General features: G+C 43.3%; 1 protein-coding gene across 3 annotated transcripts in view; it reads left to right on the top strand.

Moving 5' to 3' along the window:
- The window catches only part of cyb5r4 (cytochrome b5 reductase 4), a 113,559-nt gene that overhangs the window by 60,642 nt on the left and 32,348 nt on the right, over positions 1 to 20,569 (top strand). For all 3 annotated transcript variants that reach the window (XM_067984943.1, XM_067984942.1, XM_067984944.1), the window contains 2 exons: positions 6,349 to 6,496; positions 13,561 to 13,647. In XM_067984943.1, coding sequence (XP_067841044.1) covers positions 6,349 to 6,496; positions 13,561 to 13,647 — 235 coding nt within the window. The remainder of the gene's footprint in view (positions 1 to 6,348; positions 6,497 to 13,560; positions 13,648 to 20,569) is intronic.

Here is a 20,569-nt window from a genome sequence, read left to right as displayed (position 1 = left end):
GTTCTCATTACTGCCCATTTATATATTTTCCATCAAATTCTGTTGGTATTGCCTGTATTCTGTTGAGTCTTTTATTTATTTTTCAAAAGCAGGATGTTCTCTGACATTGCAGTTTAGAGCTTCCGGTCTTCTAATTAAGCACTAATAAATGAGAAACCATCCATTTAGTGGAGTTTTTCAGATAACTCGTATCCAAGCAATCACTGCTAGGGTTTAAAATATATATATATATATATACATACATGCTTTGGAATTAATTATGCTCATTACATCCTACTCTGAGTAGAAATTGGCTGTTTTGAAAATATTCTCCAATTATGCACATTGATTAACACTTTGACAAGTTCATTCACCCCTGCATTGTCTGGCTGGGGCAGCTGCTGAGGAGTTTTGCAGCAGCAGCTGCAGCAAATCCGGTTTTGGAAGTTATTTTATCGGATTGACCTGATCGCATTTATGGTGCAACCATGTTTGTCTTCAGAATCTGGGCTTTCAGTTGGCTGAAAAATGGGCCTTTAAAGCTTTTTCAACAGCCAATGAACCCTTTTATTTATTTTTTAAAAGTTGCACCCAAGTCCTAAATGGAGGGTGGGAGCAGGGACTGAAAAATAAAAGAATGCTGAATATGCAAAATTTGAAAAAAGGTTAGAGAAGGTTGGGTAGAGTTGGAAAAGTTCTGAGAGTAAAATCCAAGTTAAAATTTAAAGAACAAAGCAGTAGAGAAGCACGAGGGGGAAAAGTGCTGATTAAACACCAAAATTTTTTTAAAAATTATATATAACTAGCTAATCTATTGTAGCATTCTCATGGATAGTCTGGATTCTGGAGTGTAGTTGTGATATTTGGCTTAGTCCCATTTCAAGCTGGGGAATAGAGAATGGCAGAACACATTGGGGGCTGGGGAGCAGTGTACAGAATTTTAAAAATAAAGCTACTGGATCTTAAGAAAAGCAGTGGGCTTGTTACAGTTTTTCTTCAACTATTGACTTAAAAACAAATTCCGCTAATTCAATAGACCACTTGGAAAAAAGATCAAATAAACTCCCAAGTCCACCAGATCCCCATTACAATTACTATCTACATTACTCAAAAAAAAAACCTAAGCAGGATGCAAGTTGGTAGCCTAACTACTGCTCTTTAAGCTAATTAAATCCATTTAATACTTTAGTGCTGAAGGTAAATCAGTTTCCACTGAAAATAGATAAATAAATATCTGCCGTACAATAAATAAATTAAAAAATAGATAATGGCAACACAAGCAGTGTGTTGGGACTGCCGAATGTGGTAATTTGTGAACAATAAGACTGTCCCAGATAAACGTACCTGTAGAAAATGTCTCTGTCTTGAATCACTCTGGCTCAGAGTTGTTGATTCATAAGGGAGGTGGAGGAATATCTTGATAGTTTACTCCAGAATACAGTCACACCACTTAGAGGGATATGGGTACAGGAAGGGGACTGTGTGACTGACAGCAGGGTAGGGGGAACCTAGTGGAGGCAGAGAAGGAGGAACTGAAGAAACTGATCCAATCCAACAGTTACGATGTACTTGCTACCTGTGGGGATAAGGAAGAAGGCTGTAGGGAGGATGGCCAGAATGCTAACCAAGGCACCGTGGAGCAGGAGGCAGTTCAATGGGGAAAGATGCAGAATAGAAAGATTGTAGTTATAGGGGATTTGATAATGAGGGGGATAGATGGGGTAACCTCTGCAGTCACGATTGAGAGTCCAGGAGGGGGTGTTGCTTTCCTGATGCCAGAATTTGGGATATCTCAAAGCGGATGGAAAAGAACCTGGAAAGTGAGGGGGAAGAAGCAGTTGTCATGATTCATGTGTGAACCAACAACATAGGAAAGGACAGGGAGGAGGTCCTGCTATGGGAATTTCAGGAGCTAGGAACTAAATTAAAAATCAGGACCTCGAAGGTGGCATTCGCTGGATTACGACCCGAGCCACATGCTAATTGACATAAGGATAAACAGATGAGGAAAGTAAACGCGTGGCTGAAAGAGTGGTGTGGGAAGGTGGGGTTTCATTTCATGGGGCGCTGGCATTTACAGGCTTCTCCTGAACTGGTCTGGGGCCAAGGTCCGAATGGAAAAGATAAATAGAACTGTAGAAAGGACTTTAAGCCAGTAAAAATGGGGGAGGGTCTGGGTGGAAATTATAGTAACCTAATGATAAGAAAAAAAACGGATAAGAGCAAAGGTCAGAGTACAAAAGGTGAAAAAGATAATATAAATACCCCTGGAACAGAAAAGGTTATAGGAAGTAGTAATAAAATACCCATTGAAAATAAAGCAGGAGTGTTGAAAAATCAAAACATCTTAAATTGGCTATCGCAATATACAGAGCATCAGCAACAAGAAGTATGATAAGTCAAAAAGTGTGGGAAATACACCATCAGGGCATATGGCCAGGGTGGGGACAGCTGCCCAAATGTACGTGGCATAAGAAATAAAACAAATGAGTTAGAAGCACAAATTCAGCTTAAAGGGCATGATGTAGTAGCCATTACAGATACCACGCTACAAAAGGGCGTGACTGGGAGCTAAATATTCCGAGCTATACGATCTTTAGAAAGGAACAGATTTAACAATATTGATAAAAGACATAATTACAGCAGTTTAAAGAAAGGATTTTAGTAAGGGTGATCAAGCAGTGGGAACATTATGGGTAGAACTAAGCATGCAAAAACCCTGGTCTACAGACCTCCTCACAGTAATGAGGTGTTGTTTCTGATGGAGGAGAGGCGAGGAACAGGATAGCTGTGGTCTTACCAGTGTTTAGCTAGAGAAACTTTTGGTTTACCCACAAGGTGATATCCACGGAGCAGTCAGACATTAAGTTCACATGTATGCATCAAAAAAAAGTGGAAGAAAAATGTGCCCAGATTTGGAGTCCCTTTCACTGTTATGGATACACCTGAGGTGAGGAGAAGGCTTTACTGTTCTGGCAGCAGCCGCCTTTTTTGAAGTCACAGTTTTTCATACTTATGTATTTCACCGCATCCGGACATCAGAAATAGTGTATTACAGGCACGCTGCAGCAAAAAGAAGTTATTTTTCTTCAGCCTCCAAAATTTGGCTAATTAACACTTAAATTTGGCTAATTAACACTTAAATTTGGCTAATTAACACTTAAATTTGGCAGTAACTACTAATGGATCCATGGATTAGGTAAGAGCTGAGTTTTCTACCAAAATAAGAACCAGTTGTTTATGGGTACTTTCTGAAACTTCTGATTGGGGCGAGAGTACTACCAACTGAGCCAAACTGACAACTTGGATAAAGATGTCTGGTACAGGAGCTAAAAAATTTGGAGTGTTACAGTACCATAGAACCATCGTGTCTGTGCTGACTTTTTGCTAGAGCAATCCAAAATGAATCCTGCTGCCCTGCTCTCATACATTTATTCAATTTTCCCTTAAAAGATGGAACGGTCAATGCCTGTGGAGCTTCTTATCTGAGATTAGGGCATGGTAGAGAGAACTTTGCTCTGTCTGTATTTAAACTGGATCAGTGGTGCCATTGAGTGCCAAAAGTGGAACAGTTCCATTCCTAGCAGCAACGTCCCTCACTTTGATGAGGACAAAAAAATCACCAAAGATCATTATTAATTTTTTTTAAAAGATTGAAATCATTTCACTTCAGACCCATGAAAAGTGCGCCAGAGCAGACTTTCACGATCCTTATCTGGGCTGCAGTCAAAACCAGTTACCAGAAGTGAAAAGGCAACGTACTGACACTCTGCTACTTTGTCCCGGTTGTTTCTTTTATGTGGCAGGTTTTCTTGACTGTCTGAATAATGGGAAAAATAGTGAACAATTAGATTTTAGTGATACCTCTAAGTTTTTGAAACTTTATTGTATAGTGTTACTCACGGTTTGGCCCAGAGTTCACTTCTGGCTCACCTTTCACTCACATGGCCCTCAGCAGACCAACTGCTAATTTCTTAGCCTCAAGTCATAGATTGGTAGCTCTGGGATGTTTCTGGGGACAGGGAGCTGGATCAGGCCAGATCTTTTGGTAGCTTGGGGCAGGCAGGTGCTCAAGATGCGCTTATAGTGGCATGGCAGCCGGATGGCCCCACGCTAATTAGATGCCCTCCCCCAACACCGCATCCCCTGGTGGGGATTAGTGCAGCAGGTCACTAGGGGTGAAATCCTGGCCTAAGAGCCTGGATCTTGCCCTGTGGAATTTTGGGGTAACTACTTTAGACAAAGGATGGTGAACATGTGGAATGGATTGGCAGTGAAGGCAGATAGTGTGGAAAAAATTAATGGAGAATTGGATAGATATTTGAGGGACTGTGAGATTGAAAAATGTTAGTTTGTGGGATCAGCCAGATGTGGTAACGCTGTCTCTTTTCAGTTCTGTACTTTCCCAGGTTCCTATGCTACAGCAGTAAAAGACGAGAAAAGCTAACATCATCATGGTGATAAGAGTAAGGTTAAGGTGACCTGTAGCATTATTGCAACACTGATGTGAAAAGTGATCTGTGCTGTGTAAGCATCCGATTCACAAGGATGTTTTGCTTGTCAATTTTACTTAATTTGCTGTTCTTTAAGTTGAAGATAAATTGCAGGAAAAATTAGACTGGAATAATATGGGAGCCTGATTTTATTCCTTTTGTGTATTATGTAATACCGTACTGATTTTTGTCTATGCAATATAACTCTTGGCTGCAAATCTGTTTTATCACCTCTTCATCTGCATTTTTAAAAATTAATTTCATACCATTTATAATAGTACAGAATTATAAGTACATTTTAAGAGCAAGTATGAAATCTTTGTTACACTTAAAAATGGGGCTGTCAATTAATCTCAGTTAACATCTGCGATTAATGTGTTAATATTTTGGCGATTAATGTTTTTTAACACATTAATAGTGGAAGTTATGATCATACTAGGTTTCAAAAAAAGGTGCTTCGATGTTCAAAACTTTGTTTCAATCACCATCAAATCTTCCTTGTGTGTTTTCAGATTAAAAATATAAAATGATTTCAGTTTACCTGACATTGAATCCTCAGGTGCCTGCCCTTGTCATTGCTGCTTCCCAGCCATCCAATCCCTAATGTCAATCAGGGAACAATAGTGCTTGGCCCACTTGATGTTGGGTGGCTGGGGGTGAGGTGGGGGTTGGTTGGGGGGAGTCATTCCAGATAGGGTGGTCACTCTAGACTCGACTATTCCAATGCTCTCACCTTGCACCCTCCGTAAACTTGAGCGCATCCAAAACTGCTGCCCATATCCTAACTTGCATCAAGTCCCGTTCACACATCACCCTTTTGCTCGCTGACCTAAATTGGCTCCCGGTCCGGCAAAGCCTCTAATTTAAAATTCTCATTCTTATTTTCAAATCCTTCCATGGCCTTGCCCCTTCCTATCTCTGTAACCTCCTCCAGCCCTACAATCTTCTGAGATCTCTGCGCTCCTCCAATTCTTGCCTCTTGCGCATCCCTGATTTTTATTGCTCCACCATCAGCGGCCGTTCCTTCAGCTGCCTAGGCCCTAAGCTCTGGAATTCCCTCCCTAAACCTCTCCGCCTCTCTCTCCTCCTTTAAAATGCTCCCTAAAACCTACCTCTTTGACCAAGCTTTTGGTGTATCCTAATATCTCCTTATGTGGCTCTGTATCAAATTTTGGTGAAGTGCCTTGGGACGTTTTACTGCATTGAAGGTCATATATAAATGCAGGTTGTTGTTGCCAGACAGAAAGATGCTAGGTTGGGTTGGGTGGGGCAGAGAGGCTGGATGTGGTAGAGCAGGGCATAGAGCCATCCTTTTAACAAAAAAAGAAAAGAGAGCTAAAAATAAAAGTAGAAAATAGGGTGAATAAAAAAAATTAATCGTAGTTAATGTGGACCAAAATTCAACAGAAAGCAATCGAAAGAAACAAAAGATATAAAGGTAAACTGAAGTATTATGGAGCAAAGCAGTAAAAGTAAAGGACATGTGAATGGGAAGTTTAGTTTTTAAAAATTGGATAGAAAGGTGGTTACTTGCATCTACTGTTAAACTGAGTTCTAGTGTTACAGAAGTACTCCTCACAATAAGCAGTTCAGTTTGGGTTTTTCTATATAATTCCATGTAATACTAATAGCATTAGTAATAAAACACACTTGAATGAGATGGCTGCAGTAATTATATCAGTTAAATTTGCAATTAAATCAAGATTAACAGACATAATTTTTAATTGAGAAATTAATCGCGATAATATTTTTTCATAGTTTGACAGCCCTACTTTAAAAGGAAGGGACTTGTTACCTTGGAAACAGCTAGCAATCTTTTGCTCAGTTAGTTCTTTTTCCTTTAAGCCATTAATCTGTTGTTTTATTTTATCCAAAGGAGACTGTGTATCTGTGAGTAGCCCAGAAGGCAACTTCAAACGCTCACAACTTGAAGAAATAACTGAGCTCATCCTATTGGCCGCTGGTACAGGCTTCACTCCAATGATCAAACTTATAAGCTTTACCTTGAAAATTTCTTCTTTCAGGTGAGTTCGGTCTGTGTGATTTCTGACTCTTCAAGATAGGCTGCAATAATTTTTCAGGTGTTACAGAATCCAGCTTTTGTGTGTTTCATTTTATTCAGCACAATTTTCTGTCCAAATTCATGTGAAATTAAAATCCGATGTAACTCGTCGATCTGCCATGGTGTTGCACAGAGGGAGCTGAGAACCGTACAGTGTTAATAAGTTTATCATCAGATTCCGAAAGAATGCGATGACAGCACATCCTAAACAGCGGAGAACGGAATCACTCTGTTAACTAACCTATTGTCTTCTTATTTGCTCCTCTTCCACTGCTTGTCTTCTGCTTCTCTTTTTCTTTTTTCTGCATCACTGTGCCCTCTTTTGCATCTCTGTCCTTTTTGGTTCTTTCTCCGTCCTCTTTGCACTTTTTTTGCTTTTTCCCTGACCATGATTGAAAGGATACACTGTTGTATAACAAGCACTGTAATGCAGATTGTATTGATAATACACAAAAGACACTAAAAACAACCTATTGAATAAATTGCTGTTTAATGTGGAGGGGGGCAAGCAGGAAAGAACAATAAATGTATTGTGTATAGGAAAGATAAATAAACTTATTAATTAAGAAACTTTATTTTTAAAAAAGGTTCCAATTAAATAAATTAATGTGTAATGTATAACGAACCAAAGAAAAGGAGAAAAAGTTTATTGTGTGTAAGAAAGAACTAAAAGTTAAACAAGTTTATAAAAAAAAACCTAATCCATCTGTGGTTAGGAAATAATTAAGCAAAATGTTGAGACGATAGGAATAACTATAAATATATGAAAAGAAGTATAAAATGCCAGCCAGAATCTGGTTGCCAAAGAACAATGGAAATAAACTTGACATTGAATTAATTGAATAAATGGATTCTCACAAAGTAAATAAAAAAAGTATTAGTGGCAAAATTAAATACATTTCGGTTTTCAGCACTTTGTTGGGTTGAGAACAGGAGGGAGATGTACTTACCTGGTCACTGGTCATGGTAATTAATTAAAAGAGGCCTTAAAAATCAGATGGGAATCAGGAAATGAGCATGGTTTCAGATATTAGTTAAAAGCAGCCTAAAGAAGAGGTGGCGGAATAGTGGTATACAATAAGGAGGGAGTGGCCCTGGGAGTCCTCAACAATGACTCCGGACCCATGAAAACTAATGGCATCAGGTCAAACATGGGCAAGGAAACCTCCTACTGATTACCACCTACCGCCCTCCCTCAGCTGATGAATCAGTCCTCCTCCATGTTGAGCACCACTTGGAGGAAGCACTGAGTGAAGCAAGGGCGCAGAATGCACTCTGGGTGGGAGACTTCAATGTCCATCACCAAGAGTGGCTCGGTAGCACCACTACTGACTGAGCTGGCCGAGTCCTGACGGACATAGCTGCCAGACTAGGCCTGCGGCAGATGGTGAGCAAACCAACACGGGGGAAGAACCTACTTTTCCTTGTATCACATATCTACCTGTCGCAGATGCATCTGTCCGTGACAGTATTGGTAGGAGCGACCACCGCATAGTCCTTGTAGAGACGAAGTCCCGTCTTCACACTGATGACACCATCCAACGTGTTGTGTGGCACTACCACCGTGCTAAATGGGATAGATTCAGAACAGATCCAGCAGCTCAAAACTGGGCATCCATGAGGCGCTGTGGGCCAACAGCAGCAGCAGAATTGTATTCCAGCACAATCTGCAACCTCCTGGCCCGGCATATTCCTCACTCTACCATTACCATCAAGCCAGGGGATCAACCCTGATTCAATGAGGAGTGTAGAAGAGCAGCACCAGGCGTACCTAAAAATGACCTGGTAAAGCTACAACACAGGACTACATGCACGCTAAACAGCGGAAGCAACATGCTATAGACAGAGCTGAGCGATTCTACAACCAACGGATCAGATCAAAGCTCTGCAGTCCTGCCACATCCGGTCGTGAATGGTGGTGGACAATTAAACAACTAACGGGAGGAGGAGGCTCTGTAAACATCCCCATTCTCAATGATGGCGGAGTCCAGCACGTGAGTGCAAAAGGCAAGGCTGAAGTGTTTGCAACCATCTTCAGTCAGAAGTGCCGAGTGGATGATCCATGTCGGCTTCCTCCCGATATCCCACTATCACTGAAGCCTGTCTTCAGCCAATTCGATTCATTCCACATGATATCAAGAAATGGCTTAGTGCACTGGATACAGCAAAGGCTATGGGCCCCGACAACATCCCGGCTGTAGTGCTGAAGACTTGTGCTCCAGAACTAGCTGCGCCTCAAGCCAAACTGTTCCAGTACGGCTCCAGATAATGAAGCAGTCCATGCCCGCATGCAGCAAGACCTGGACAACATCAAGGCTTGGTCTGATAAGTGACAACTAACATTTGTGCCAGACAAGTGCCAGGCAATGACCACCTCCCTTGACATTCAACAGCATTACCATCGCCAAATCCCCCACCATCAACATCCTGGGGGTCACCATTGACCAGAAACTTATCTGGACCAACCACATAAATACTGTGGCTACAAGAGCAGGTCAGAGGCTGGGTATTCTGCGGCGAGTGGACCAAGGCTGTAATGAGGTCTGGAGCCGAGTGGTCCTGGCGGAACCCAAACTGAACATCGGTGAGCAGGTTATTGGTGAGTAAGTGTCACTTGATAGCACTGTCGATGACACCTTCCATCACTTTGCTGATGATTGAGAGTAGACTGATGGGGCGGTAATTGGCCGGATTGGATTTGTCCTGCTTTTTATGGACAGGACATATCTGGGCAATTTTCCATATTGTCGGGTAGATGCCAGTATTGTAGCTGTACTGGAACAGTTTGGCTTGAGGCGCAGCTAGTTCTGGAGCACAAGTCTTCAGCACTACAGCTGGGATGTTGTCGGGGCCCATAGCCTTTGCTGTATCCAGTGCACTCAGCCATTTCTTGATATCATGTGGAATGACTCACCTCCTGACTCCCCAAAGACTTTCCACCATCTACAAGGCACAGGTCAAGAGTGTGGTGGAATAGTCTCCACTTGCCTGGATGACTGCAGCTCCAACAACACTCAAGAAGCTCGACACCATCCAGGACAAAGCAGCCCGCTTGATTGGCACCCCATCCACACCCTAAACAGTCACTCCCTTCACCACCGGCACACCGTGGCTGCAGTGTGTACCATCCACAGGATGCACTGCAGCAACTCGCCAAGGCTTCTTCGACAGCACCTCCCAATCCCGCGACCTCTACCACCTAGAAGGACAAGGGCAGCAGGCACACGGGAACAACACCACCTGCACGTTCCTCTCCAAGTCACACACCATCCCAGCTTGGAAATATATCGCCGTTCCTTCATCGTCGCTGGGTCAAAATCCTGGAACTCCCTCCCTAACAGCACTGTGGGATAACCTTCACCACACGGACTGCAGCGGTTCAAGAAGGCGGCTCACCACCATCTTCTCAAGGGCAATTAGGGATGGGCAATAAATGCTGGCCTTGCGAGCGACGCCCACATCCCATGAACGAATTTTTTTTAAAAGGCTGATATTCTGTCTAACAGCTCAAAGAAAAGACACTGAAGCCAAAATCCCCCATTATGTTCAATTACCATTTTGCATCATGAGATAATGAAAGCAACTAGGTAATCATCTCTACGGGTATCTGAAAAGACCATATCCACAATATATATCAATGGCTAAAGTATCTTGGACTTTTAAAATATGGCCTCGTAACTGCTACATGCACTTGCCAGAGATGGGTTTTACCATATTGGAGATACTATGGAGATGACCCTGATATTTTCAAGTGGCTCCCTATGGTGCAATGCAATCAGACAGCCAGCTTTGTCTTTTTCACACCATGCTCCTCCAACTATTCTGGAATAGCTTTATTACAAAAGTATGATTAAAACTAAATTACTAAATTAAACACCTAAATACAATTTTACATAAACAAAAGAACACTTTACCTATGCTCTTACTTTCATCATTTTTCTTCGATTTTATTTTCCCCCTTCCCCAATTTTACTCTCTAATACGCTATGTTTTCTTACAACCTTGTCCTATTTCAAATTTAAAAGCCTTCATTTACTTTTATTCTTCTGCATTCCTGCTCCCATTATCCATTTTGGAATTGGCAGCATTTTTTTTTATAAATGGTTTTATTTTTCTTTGATTTTGCTGCCAGTTGATAGCCCATGTTGACACGGTCTTGTATCTTCGTCGCACAAAAACATTTCAATGTCAAGGAGGTCCAGTGCTCATTCACCAGCGATGCTCCGGAAATTGAAATAAATTGCGAAACTATCAATTGCAGAAAATATGCTTTTTATTTTAGTGATTATAAGAACTCCCTTTCCCTCAGCCATGCATATGTCAATGTCGGTAACTAACAGAAACTTATTCCTAAGAAAGTGAACTTTTTCAAGTTACTTTTAAACATCATGTTGGCATTGAGCATACTCGACAATCCTAGATCAGATGTGACTTTCCATACACTATCTCAACAATATACTCCAATCTGAATTCATCCCCATGTAACCAGCCTTGCTAGTTTAACCTATGCCTTGTTAAGTGGGTATTGTGTATTAAGAAAGCATGCACTGGAATTGTTGGACAGCGGGGGAGAGAATCTCACCACATTTTATTGTATATTGTTGATTTATTTCAACATTGCATGCTACAGCTGTCAAGAGATCACAAAGAACAGTTAAGAGTGGCTCACCCTTCCAAGCCCCCTCACGCCATGCAGGGAAACATCTAACTTCTCAGTGCCTTTCCCTTATTGACACAGCAAAAGCCACAACTTGCCTCATGGATGCATTGCATCATACAGGGGGCCACCATCATTTAAAAATATCCTTTTAGATTTTAAAGATACTCTTTAAATCAAGCAACCTTTAGTAAAATGAAGATTAGAAAAGGACTCTGACCACTCTAAAGTAAAAATACCTAATTGGAGGAGGGCCAATTTCAGTGGGATGAGAACAGATCTGGCCCGGGTAAATTGGAATCAAAGATTGGCAGGCAAAACTATAATTGAACAGAGCTCCCTGGATGACAAAGGAGATAGAGAATAAGATGAAACGGAAAAAAGCGGCTTATTACAGGTGTCAGGTTCATACCACAAGTGAGAACCGCAGAAGCATGCACTGGAGGCAAAATATAGAAAGTTCAGAGGGGAAGTGAAAAAGGAAATAAGAGGGGCAAAGAAAGAGTATGAGAATAGACTAGCAGACAACATAAAAGGGAATCCAAAAGCCTTCTACAGACATGTTAACAGTAAACAGGTAGTAAGAGGAGGGGTGGGGCCAATTAGGGACCATAAAGGAGATCTACTCATAGAGGCAGTGGGCATGGCTGAGGGACTAAATGAGTACTTTGCATCGGTCTTTACCAAGGAAGAAGATGCTGCCAGAGTCTCGGTAAAGGAAGATATAGTTAAGGTACTGGATGGGCTAAAAATTGAGAAAGAAGAGGTACCAGAAAGTCACCTGGTCCAGATGGGATGTACCCTAGGATGCTGAGGGAAGTAAGGGGGGAAATTGCAGAGGCACCGGCCATAATCTTGCAGACATCCTTAGATACGGGGGTGGTGCCAGAGGACTGGAGAATTGCAAATGTTACATCCTTGTTCAAAAAAGGGTGTAAAGATAAACCCAGTAACTATAGACTAGTCAGTTTAACCTCGGTGGTGGGGAAACTTTTGGAAACGATAATCCAGGACAGAATTAACAGTTACTTGGACGAGGGTGGATTGATTAGGTAAAGCCAGCACGGATTTGTTAAAGGCAAATCGTGTTTAACCAACTTGATGGAGTTTTTTGATGGGGGCAATGCAGTTGATGTGGTGTATATGGATTTTCAAAAAGTGTTTGATAAAGTACCACATGGTAGGCTTGCTATTAAGATTGTGGCCCATGGAATAAAGGGGACGATAGCAACATGGATACAGAATTGGCTAAGGGACAGGAAACAGAGAGTAGTGGTGAACGGTTGTTTTTCAGACTGGAGGGAGGGGTGCAGTGGTGTTCCCCAGGGGTCGGTGCTGGGACCACTGTTTTTCTTGATATATATTAATAACTTGGACTTGGGAGTACAGGGCACAATTTCAAAATTTGCAGATGACACAAAACTTGGAATGGTAGTGAACAGTGAGGAGGGTTGTGATAGACTTCAAGAGGATATAGACAGGCTGGTGGCATGGGCAGACACGTGGCAGATGAAGTTTAACGTGGAAAAATGTGAGGTGATGCATTTCGGTAGGAAAAATGAGGCAATATAAACTATAAGGCACAATTCTAAAAGGGGTACGGGAACAGAGGGATCTGGGGATATATGTGCACAAACCGTTGAAGGTGACGGGGCAGGTTGAGAAAGTGGTTAAAAAAGCATCCTGGATCCTGGGCTTTATAAATAGAGGCACAGAGTACAAAAGCAAGGAAGTCATGATGAACCTTTATAAAACACTGGCTCAACCACAACTGGAGTATTGTGTCCAGTTCTGGGCACCGCATTTTAGGAAGGATGTGAAGGCCTTTGAGAGGGTGCAGAGGAGATTTATTAGAATGATTCCAGGGATGAGGGACTTAAATTACATGGATAGACTAGAGAAGCTGGGATTGTTCTCCTCGGAACAGAGAAGGTTGAGAGGAGATTTGATAGAGGTATTCAAAATCATGAAGGGTCTAGACAGAGTAGATAGAGAGAAACTGTTCCCATTGGTGGAAGGGTCAAGAACCAGAGGGCATAGATTTAAGGTGATTGGCAAAAGAACCAAAGGTGACATGAGGAAAACCATTTTTATGCAACGAGTGGTTAGGATCTGGAATGCACTGCCCAAGGGGGTGGTGGAAGCAGATTCAATCATGGCCTTCAAAAGGGAACTGGATAAGTACTTGAAATGAAAAAATGTGCAGGGCTACAGGGATGGGGCGGGGGAGTGGGACTAGCTGGATTGCTCGTGCATAGAGCTGGGGCAGACTTGATGGGCCGAATGGCTTCCTTTTGTGCTGTAATCTTTCTATGATTCTAGAATAAGAAACACAAGGTGAAATTTTTAATGTCGCTTTTTGGTTTCAGGAAAATCCGATTGATGTTCTTCAACAAGAAAGAAAAGGATATTCTGTGGAAGAATCAATTAGACCAGTTGTCTTCAAAAGACAAAAGGTAAAGCATGTTCACACTAAAGCAGTGCAGGGTTCGTTGTATGGTGATGAATTTGTGCATTTCCATGGATGTGAGATGAAATGAATGGCCAGGACCTGTGATTTTCTGTTATTCTGAGAGCATACAGTTTATCAGCAAATATTAGGAATCAATTTTTGAGAGATTCCCTAAATACCTCGTGGCTTTCAACTGTATCGGACTAGGCATCACGAGTGTCTCAAAGACAGACACATTATTAAACTTTTATATGTTTCTTGTCGTGTTTGCTGACTGAAAACATAGGCTGTAATCATTATTGCAAGCATATTCAAGATGCCTGATATAACATGGCAACAAGAGATGGGTAAACAAGAAATGTTGACCGTTCTTGTTTATTTAATATGAGTATATAAGAATAATTTTCTTTTTTTAACGTTAATGGTGCTAGTGTACGTAATTGATGTAATGTCCATATCAGAAAAATATACAATTATAGGAATAGCCTTCAGATTAAAATATGAAACTTTGCTGAATGTGATCACTTGCAGAAGATTGTTCTGAGTTATAGAGACACTCAGCTGCTGTATTCAGTTTTCAGGAACATTTTAAGTTGGATATTTTTTTTACCATTTATTAGAAAATGACATTAATAATTTAAGCTACCTAAAAAGTCTCAGATTAAGCAAACGGGGTGAAATTGGATATTGGTTTGTGCCTTTCTAAAGCATGAAACAAGGGCAAAAAGATTCAATTTTGGGGGTTATATCCCAAGCACCCAGGAGCGTTCAAATTACGTCCAATGCCACATCGCCTCAGGCAAAATTCAGGCAACCCTGGCGGCCACCATAAACAGGCGTTTGTTTCCTAAATTATAACAGTGGCTACACTTCAAAAGTACTTCATTGGCTGTAAAGCACTTTGGTACATCCTCAGGGCGTGAAAGGCGCTAATAAAATGCAAGTTCTTTCTTTCTTGGGCCCCTTATATATGATAATGAAGGGCCTAACACATGTTTAAGGAAACCCCCCACCCCCTCCCCCAACCCCGCCTCCGAAATTGGTGAGAAATTGAGTGAAGCTGGCATGCAGTTTCCAGCTCCTTCCAGTGGTCTGTTAAGGGCCTACTGGAAGCCACCAACGTAAAGAGAAGACTCCACAGCACTACTTCAGTTCGTCCCCCTCCTGTCCTCTTTCCCCCCCCCCCCCCCCCCCCCAATCCCCCCGCCTTGCAGGACCTACCTGAGAGCCGTTGCAGGCGTCACAGCTGGTCCAAACTAGTCACCAGAATTATTCAGACGAGGCCGAAGGCCCAATTTCAGATGAGTCTTGGACCTTCAGCGTGTCAACTATTTCGGGCCTGAAAACGACCTTAAACAAATTTCTACCCTAATCTCACTTTCATAAATGGCATGTAGAAAAGCACTTCATGCAAAAAAATGTGCACTAAGCCTAACACACAGTGACGAAGAAGTGTTTTGACGGGTTTTAGCTAAAAATTAAAAACATGAGGCAAGCAGAGATTTTATTTTACTTCAATTAATTATTTTGAACTTATGAATGTAAATACATTCACCTGCACCATTACTTTTCAGCCCAAGTGGCTGCTGCGAGAAAACTGGCATAAACCAGGAAATTTGCAATTGCCATTGACTTAATTCTAGAGCAGAGCTATGATCAATTATGCACAGTCTCAGCCAGGGTATAGGCAGAGTGGCACGAAAGCCCCAGGAAATTATGGCACAATGTAAATAATACCATGACTTATTTACGCCATAATTTGCCGGGACTTTCATAATGTAAAACAAACTCAACACATAGATGCGCCGTTCAAGTCTCCAGGAAATTCTGGGCCAATATATGCTGGAGGGAGGGGATATTGAGTTCAGGAGTACAGGTTTCAATTGTAAAAATTCAAGCCCAAGCTAATCACTGGCCTGCATCTTCTTTTGTTTAATTACTGTGGTCTCGAAAGTGCTATTATAACCCATATCAAGGTGATTGCACTGCTTGAGCCTGAGTGTGGTTTTGTATAGTGTTGACAATGGAGAGCCTCAGCAGGATCCCTTATATCCTAATATTACTTTGTGCACATTTTGTATGTCGCTTCTTCAGATAGAAAATCCATGATTGCCAAGTCTCTCTAGTAACAAATAATCTTAAACCAATGCAGCAAAGTGTTTGTCAAAAGACAGGGCAAAAATATGTCGCTCATCAAATTTTGATGTGACTGCACTGATCAACTGAAAATTTCATATTGCAATGTTTACATACTGCAATGTACATACTGCAATCAGTCTGACAGAGAAAAGTGTACAGCCCATTACACACAATTAAAAGATGATTAACATACTGCTCTGCTATAGTTCTGGTTGCTGCTTATTGCCTCTTTAAAATACAATTAGGATCATTGCTTGGAGACAGAGTGCAAAAGCTGATTCTGAACTGCAGATAAAAGAACTTCCTACCAGTAGTAGTTCATTAGATAAAACAATGACTCATCGCCAGAATCATTGGACTGGCAGCATCCATCTTTCATATTGTATAAAAAGGTGAGAATTGTGAAAACCAGTCAATGCATGTTCATTCCAGCATGGAAATTAGTATAGTAGATTGCAGTAAATGTATTCGGTCTCTGTCATCCCTCTCACCCATCGCGCGCGTACTCTCTCTCTCTCTCTCTCTCTCTCTCTCTCTCTCTCGCGCTCCCACTCTCTCCCCTCCCTCCCCTTCACACTCTCTCCCCTCACCCTCTCTCTTTCTACATGCCAACAATTCTGCGCATCACCGCAACCGTATGTTCCAGCCATCCACGTTCCTGGCCCAGTTTCTGCTTTTCCATTATTTGATCCTGAGTCAGGAAATCTTTATGTACGAAGTCGTACAACACCAGGTTATAGTCCAACAGCTTTATTTGAAATCACAAGCTTTCGGAGCTTTGCTCCTGACTCATTTAAACCTGTTGGACTATAACCTGGTGTTGTACGACTCCGTACATTTGTCCACCCCAGTCCATCACCGGCATCTCCACATCAGGAAATCTTTAAGTATCCTGTTCTGCACTGTGGCTCTCCAGTTCTTCTGAATGAAAATCCTGTTCCTCCAATCCCCAAATGGTTCCACCTTTCTGACACTCATGGGGCATGATTTTTTTCTGGAGCCGGGAAGAGAGCGGGGGGGGGAGCATTTTCGCATGGAAACCCGGAAGTAAAGTTGGTGGGTCGGAATCCGTGATTGCGACCTAACTGAGTGATAATTTTACTTCCAGGTTTCGCGCCCGCCAGCCAACCTGATTGACAGGCTGCCTGCCTGTCGAGTGGCAAAACAGCCAGGGAGAGATCAGTGTCCTCGGGGCTTGGATGGAGGAGGTCGGGGAGAGATCAGTGTCCTCGGGGGGTTGGATGGGGGAGCTCAGGAAGAGATCAGTGTCCTCGGAGGTTGGATGAGGTTGGGGGGGGGGTGCAGATCGGTGAGAAGTCAGCGATCGGGAAGTGGAGGCTTGGACATCGGTGATGGGGGGGAGTTTGGCCGATCGTGGGGGTCCAATTGCAGCAGATAAGCTTGTTGGGCCTGGAGGAAACACTCCCGCTCCTCCTGGCCTACAAGCAGTGCAATAAAGACACTCACCTGATGAACTGGCCCTTCTCGTCTCCTTTTACCTGGCAAAACACATGAGCAGTTCTGGAAACGTTAAATTTAAAGTTCTGTTAAAATCAAGTAAAAGAAACGATACTTAACATCTCTTAACTACATTAATTGCCCTGCTAATGACCCGCCCGCCGCCACTAATTGGGGACGCGACCTCGGCGATTCGGCTCTGTGCATGCATCCAAACGCGCCCACGTTAAACCCGGAAGTGGGAGCATTGGAGCTGGGTTGGGTTGCAACCCCAAAAAACTACTATTTTCACCTCCAACCCACCCATTCTTGTGGGTTAAAATTCCTCCCCCCCCCCCCCCCCCCCCCCCCCCCCCCCATGGTTTCTGCTTGATGCTGATGCTTTATTTGTCCGATTGAAATTTGCTGTATGGTGTGAGTAGAAATTCTTGAATAGTTTTGTAAAATCAGGGAATCTTGCTCACAGCATGCGGCAGAGTTTGATCGGGTGATTAAAACAGCAGCCACATTGGGTGGGAGCTGGGGGTGGCAGTGAGGAGTGACTCAGGGAGGAAGAATGCCTTCATGAACTGGGGAGTGAGGGAGGAGGCAAGAAGAGTGTCTTTGTGAACTTGGCGTGGAGGAGGTGAGGGGGATCAGAGAAAGAATGTCTCTGTGAATTGGGGGGAGGTAACAACATGAAATGGGAAGGGGGCAAGAAAAGTGTCCCCATAAATTACGAGTCACCCAGTTGAGACTAAGGGTACATATGTCACTGATATGTTTTAAAAATATATGATGTAATTATTGACAAAGACTTTGTACCCTGCCAGTGATGGGACACCTTGTATTATAGAGCTGGTAATGTTCTAGATAAATTTGATTGGATTTTCTGGTGCTGAATCCATTTTGAAGTGTTATTTTGTCTCATCTGGCTGGCTGGATGAAATGGTTGTTGTCACGGAGAGAGAGAGATGGTAGGCCAGGAGACTGAGACCGATATAAAACAAGGAAAAGGAGATTAAGAAACTGGTCGTGAGACCTAAAATAGAAAATGAGACATGGCCGATGTCACGCCGACAGTTCTCATTAAAAAGATTGGGAGGGAAGGAGACGAGAGGTGTAATAAAGTCAGATAGCCAGGTGGTGAAGGATAGAATACTAGAGCACAGTCTTCGGTTGTTTCCAAGCCTTTATTGTTAGAGATCCCCCTTTACACACTCTGCACCCCCGAGATAAGCTCCCTCCTGTAAACGGATACAGAGTTCCCAATTGATACACACCACCTGAATATAATTAGCACTAATTGATATAAATCACATGGATACAATTAACAGGAGGAAAGGATTCTGGTGGAACTGGAATTCTGAAGACAGGAGAAAGGGGGGTGGGAAAACTCCTGGCCAAAACAGTGGGTGCGGAGGCGAAGGGAGTGGAAGAAAAGCTCAGTGTCATGTCAATCTCGAAATTCATTAAAATGGGGCGTAGGAGGATGAAGCTATGGCCTTTGCTGAGGACGAATCGTTAGAGATCAGAGAGGGGAAGGTCAGAGGGGGTAGTGAAAATACAACAAGAGGTGAGGTTGGAAAATTGGATGGGGTCAGAAGAAAGGGGAGAGGAAGAGGGGTCAGGAGAGGCACTGACATCCAAGAGTTGTTAAAGCTGGCGGTCCTTGCCAACTGAAAGGAACAAAAAAGTTTTTTGTTAAAGCATTGGATGAGGCGAAAGATGAAATGGAACTGGGGAACAGAACAGCTCTGAAACAAAGTGAGTTGGTGCCACTGAAGAGGAACGTCGAGAGCATTCATGCGGTGATGAGGGTGGATCTCATGAAATGACGTGAGCAATGGTTAGAGTAACACCGAATATCACAGAGATAGCTATGATCATGGGTGAATCTGAAACAGGAATTGTGGAATTTAAACTGGAATCCATGTGGAATGAGTTGGAGCTGAACACAATTGCTGAGAAGAGGTGTGGCTGTGAAAGCGTGTTTTAGCAAACATGATCAAACACAAGAAGGGAAAGAGATAGCAATGGAGCCTTCTGCTTCTGCCTTCTCTTCATATTCTTTAATACTCATACTTCCCAAATAAATATGTTTCATTTTCAAACACAATGGGCCTGATGTTAGCAGGGCTGCGGGTTCTCAGCGGGGGGGCTATCGGGCGTGTGGGTAACGCGCCCGGTGAAATTAGTCTGCTTCCTGCACGATCGTAGCACACAATCCACTAATTGGATCCACTTACCTGCTCCTCCGGGTTCCCCACTGCTGATCTGCGCGTCGGGCGGGCTGCGCATGCGCAGTAAGATCTGTCAGCTGGAGGAGCTCTATTAAAAGGGGCAGTCCTCCACTGACAGATGCTGCAACAAACAGAAAAAATTACAGCATGGAGCAGCCCAGGGGGAAGGCTGCTCCCAGTTTAATGATGCCTCACTCCAGGTATCAATACATGGGGTGAGGAGGAGGGGGAGGACAGAGATCTTCCTCCCGGCGGGCGGGAGGAAGCGGCCTGCCTCTGCCACCAGGAAGGCCTGGCTCGAGGTGGCAGAGGAGGTCACCAGCGCAACCAACATATCGCCCGCCTGCATACAGTGCAGGAGGCGCTCCAATGACCTCAGTAGGTCAGCCAAAGTGAGTACACGTAGTCTTTCCCCTGCACTCCGTCTGCCACATCACCGCCCCCACCCCACATCTCCTTCAGCACTGCCAACACTACTCTGTCGCATCACCCCTCATACCCACTCAAACCTCATCCTCATCTTACCTGCACCTACTCACCTCGCCAGTACTCATCCCGCCACTACCACTCAACCCAATCCTCATACAATCTCATGGCTCTATCTCATACTCACCCTCTCGTGCATCTCTTTCACGGCCAGCCTCACTCAACCTGCCACTACCTGTGCTGCAGCCACAGGGCATGCATCACATATGTGCAGTAGGCAGCGTAAGGCAAACGTGTTGTGAGCATGAAGGGGATGCACAAGGGTGTTTGAGGGTTTATCACGGGTGTTACTTATATTTAATTTCTGACCAACTCACATTACATATTATATTGGCCCCACTACTGCCATGTCTTCGCGAATCCTGTCTGGTTTGTGCAATAATGCCCTCTCCTGAGGATCACTATGAGGACCCACAACTGATGCCACCCATTGTGTCACTGCAGAGTGGGTGTAGGTGTATTTGCAGGGCTCTTTTGCGCAGACGACTGAAAGACATCGGCGGTGTCCCCGGTTGCACCCTGGAAGGATGCGGAGGAGAAGTTGTTGAGGGCAGTGGTGACTTTGACAGCGACAGGTAAGAAGATGGTGCTCGGGCCAGCCAGGAGCAGCTCGGCATGAAG

This window comes from Heptranchias perlo, chromosome 5 (assembly GCF_035084215.1).
Source record: "Heptranchias perlo isolate sHepPer1 chromosome 5, sHepPer1.hap1, whole genome shotgun sequence".
Lineage (NCBI taxonomy): Eukaryota > Metazoa > Chordata > Chondrichthyes > Hexanchiformes > Hexanchidae > Heptranchias > Heptranchias perlo.
The sequence above is the reverse complement of the archived record's forward strand: the minus strand, read 5'-3'. Positions and strand labels throughout refer to the sequence as shown.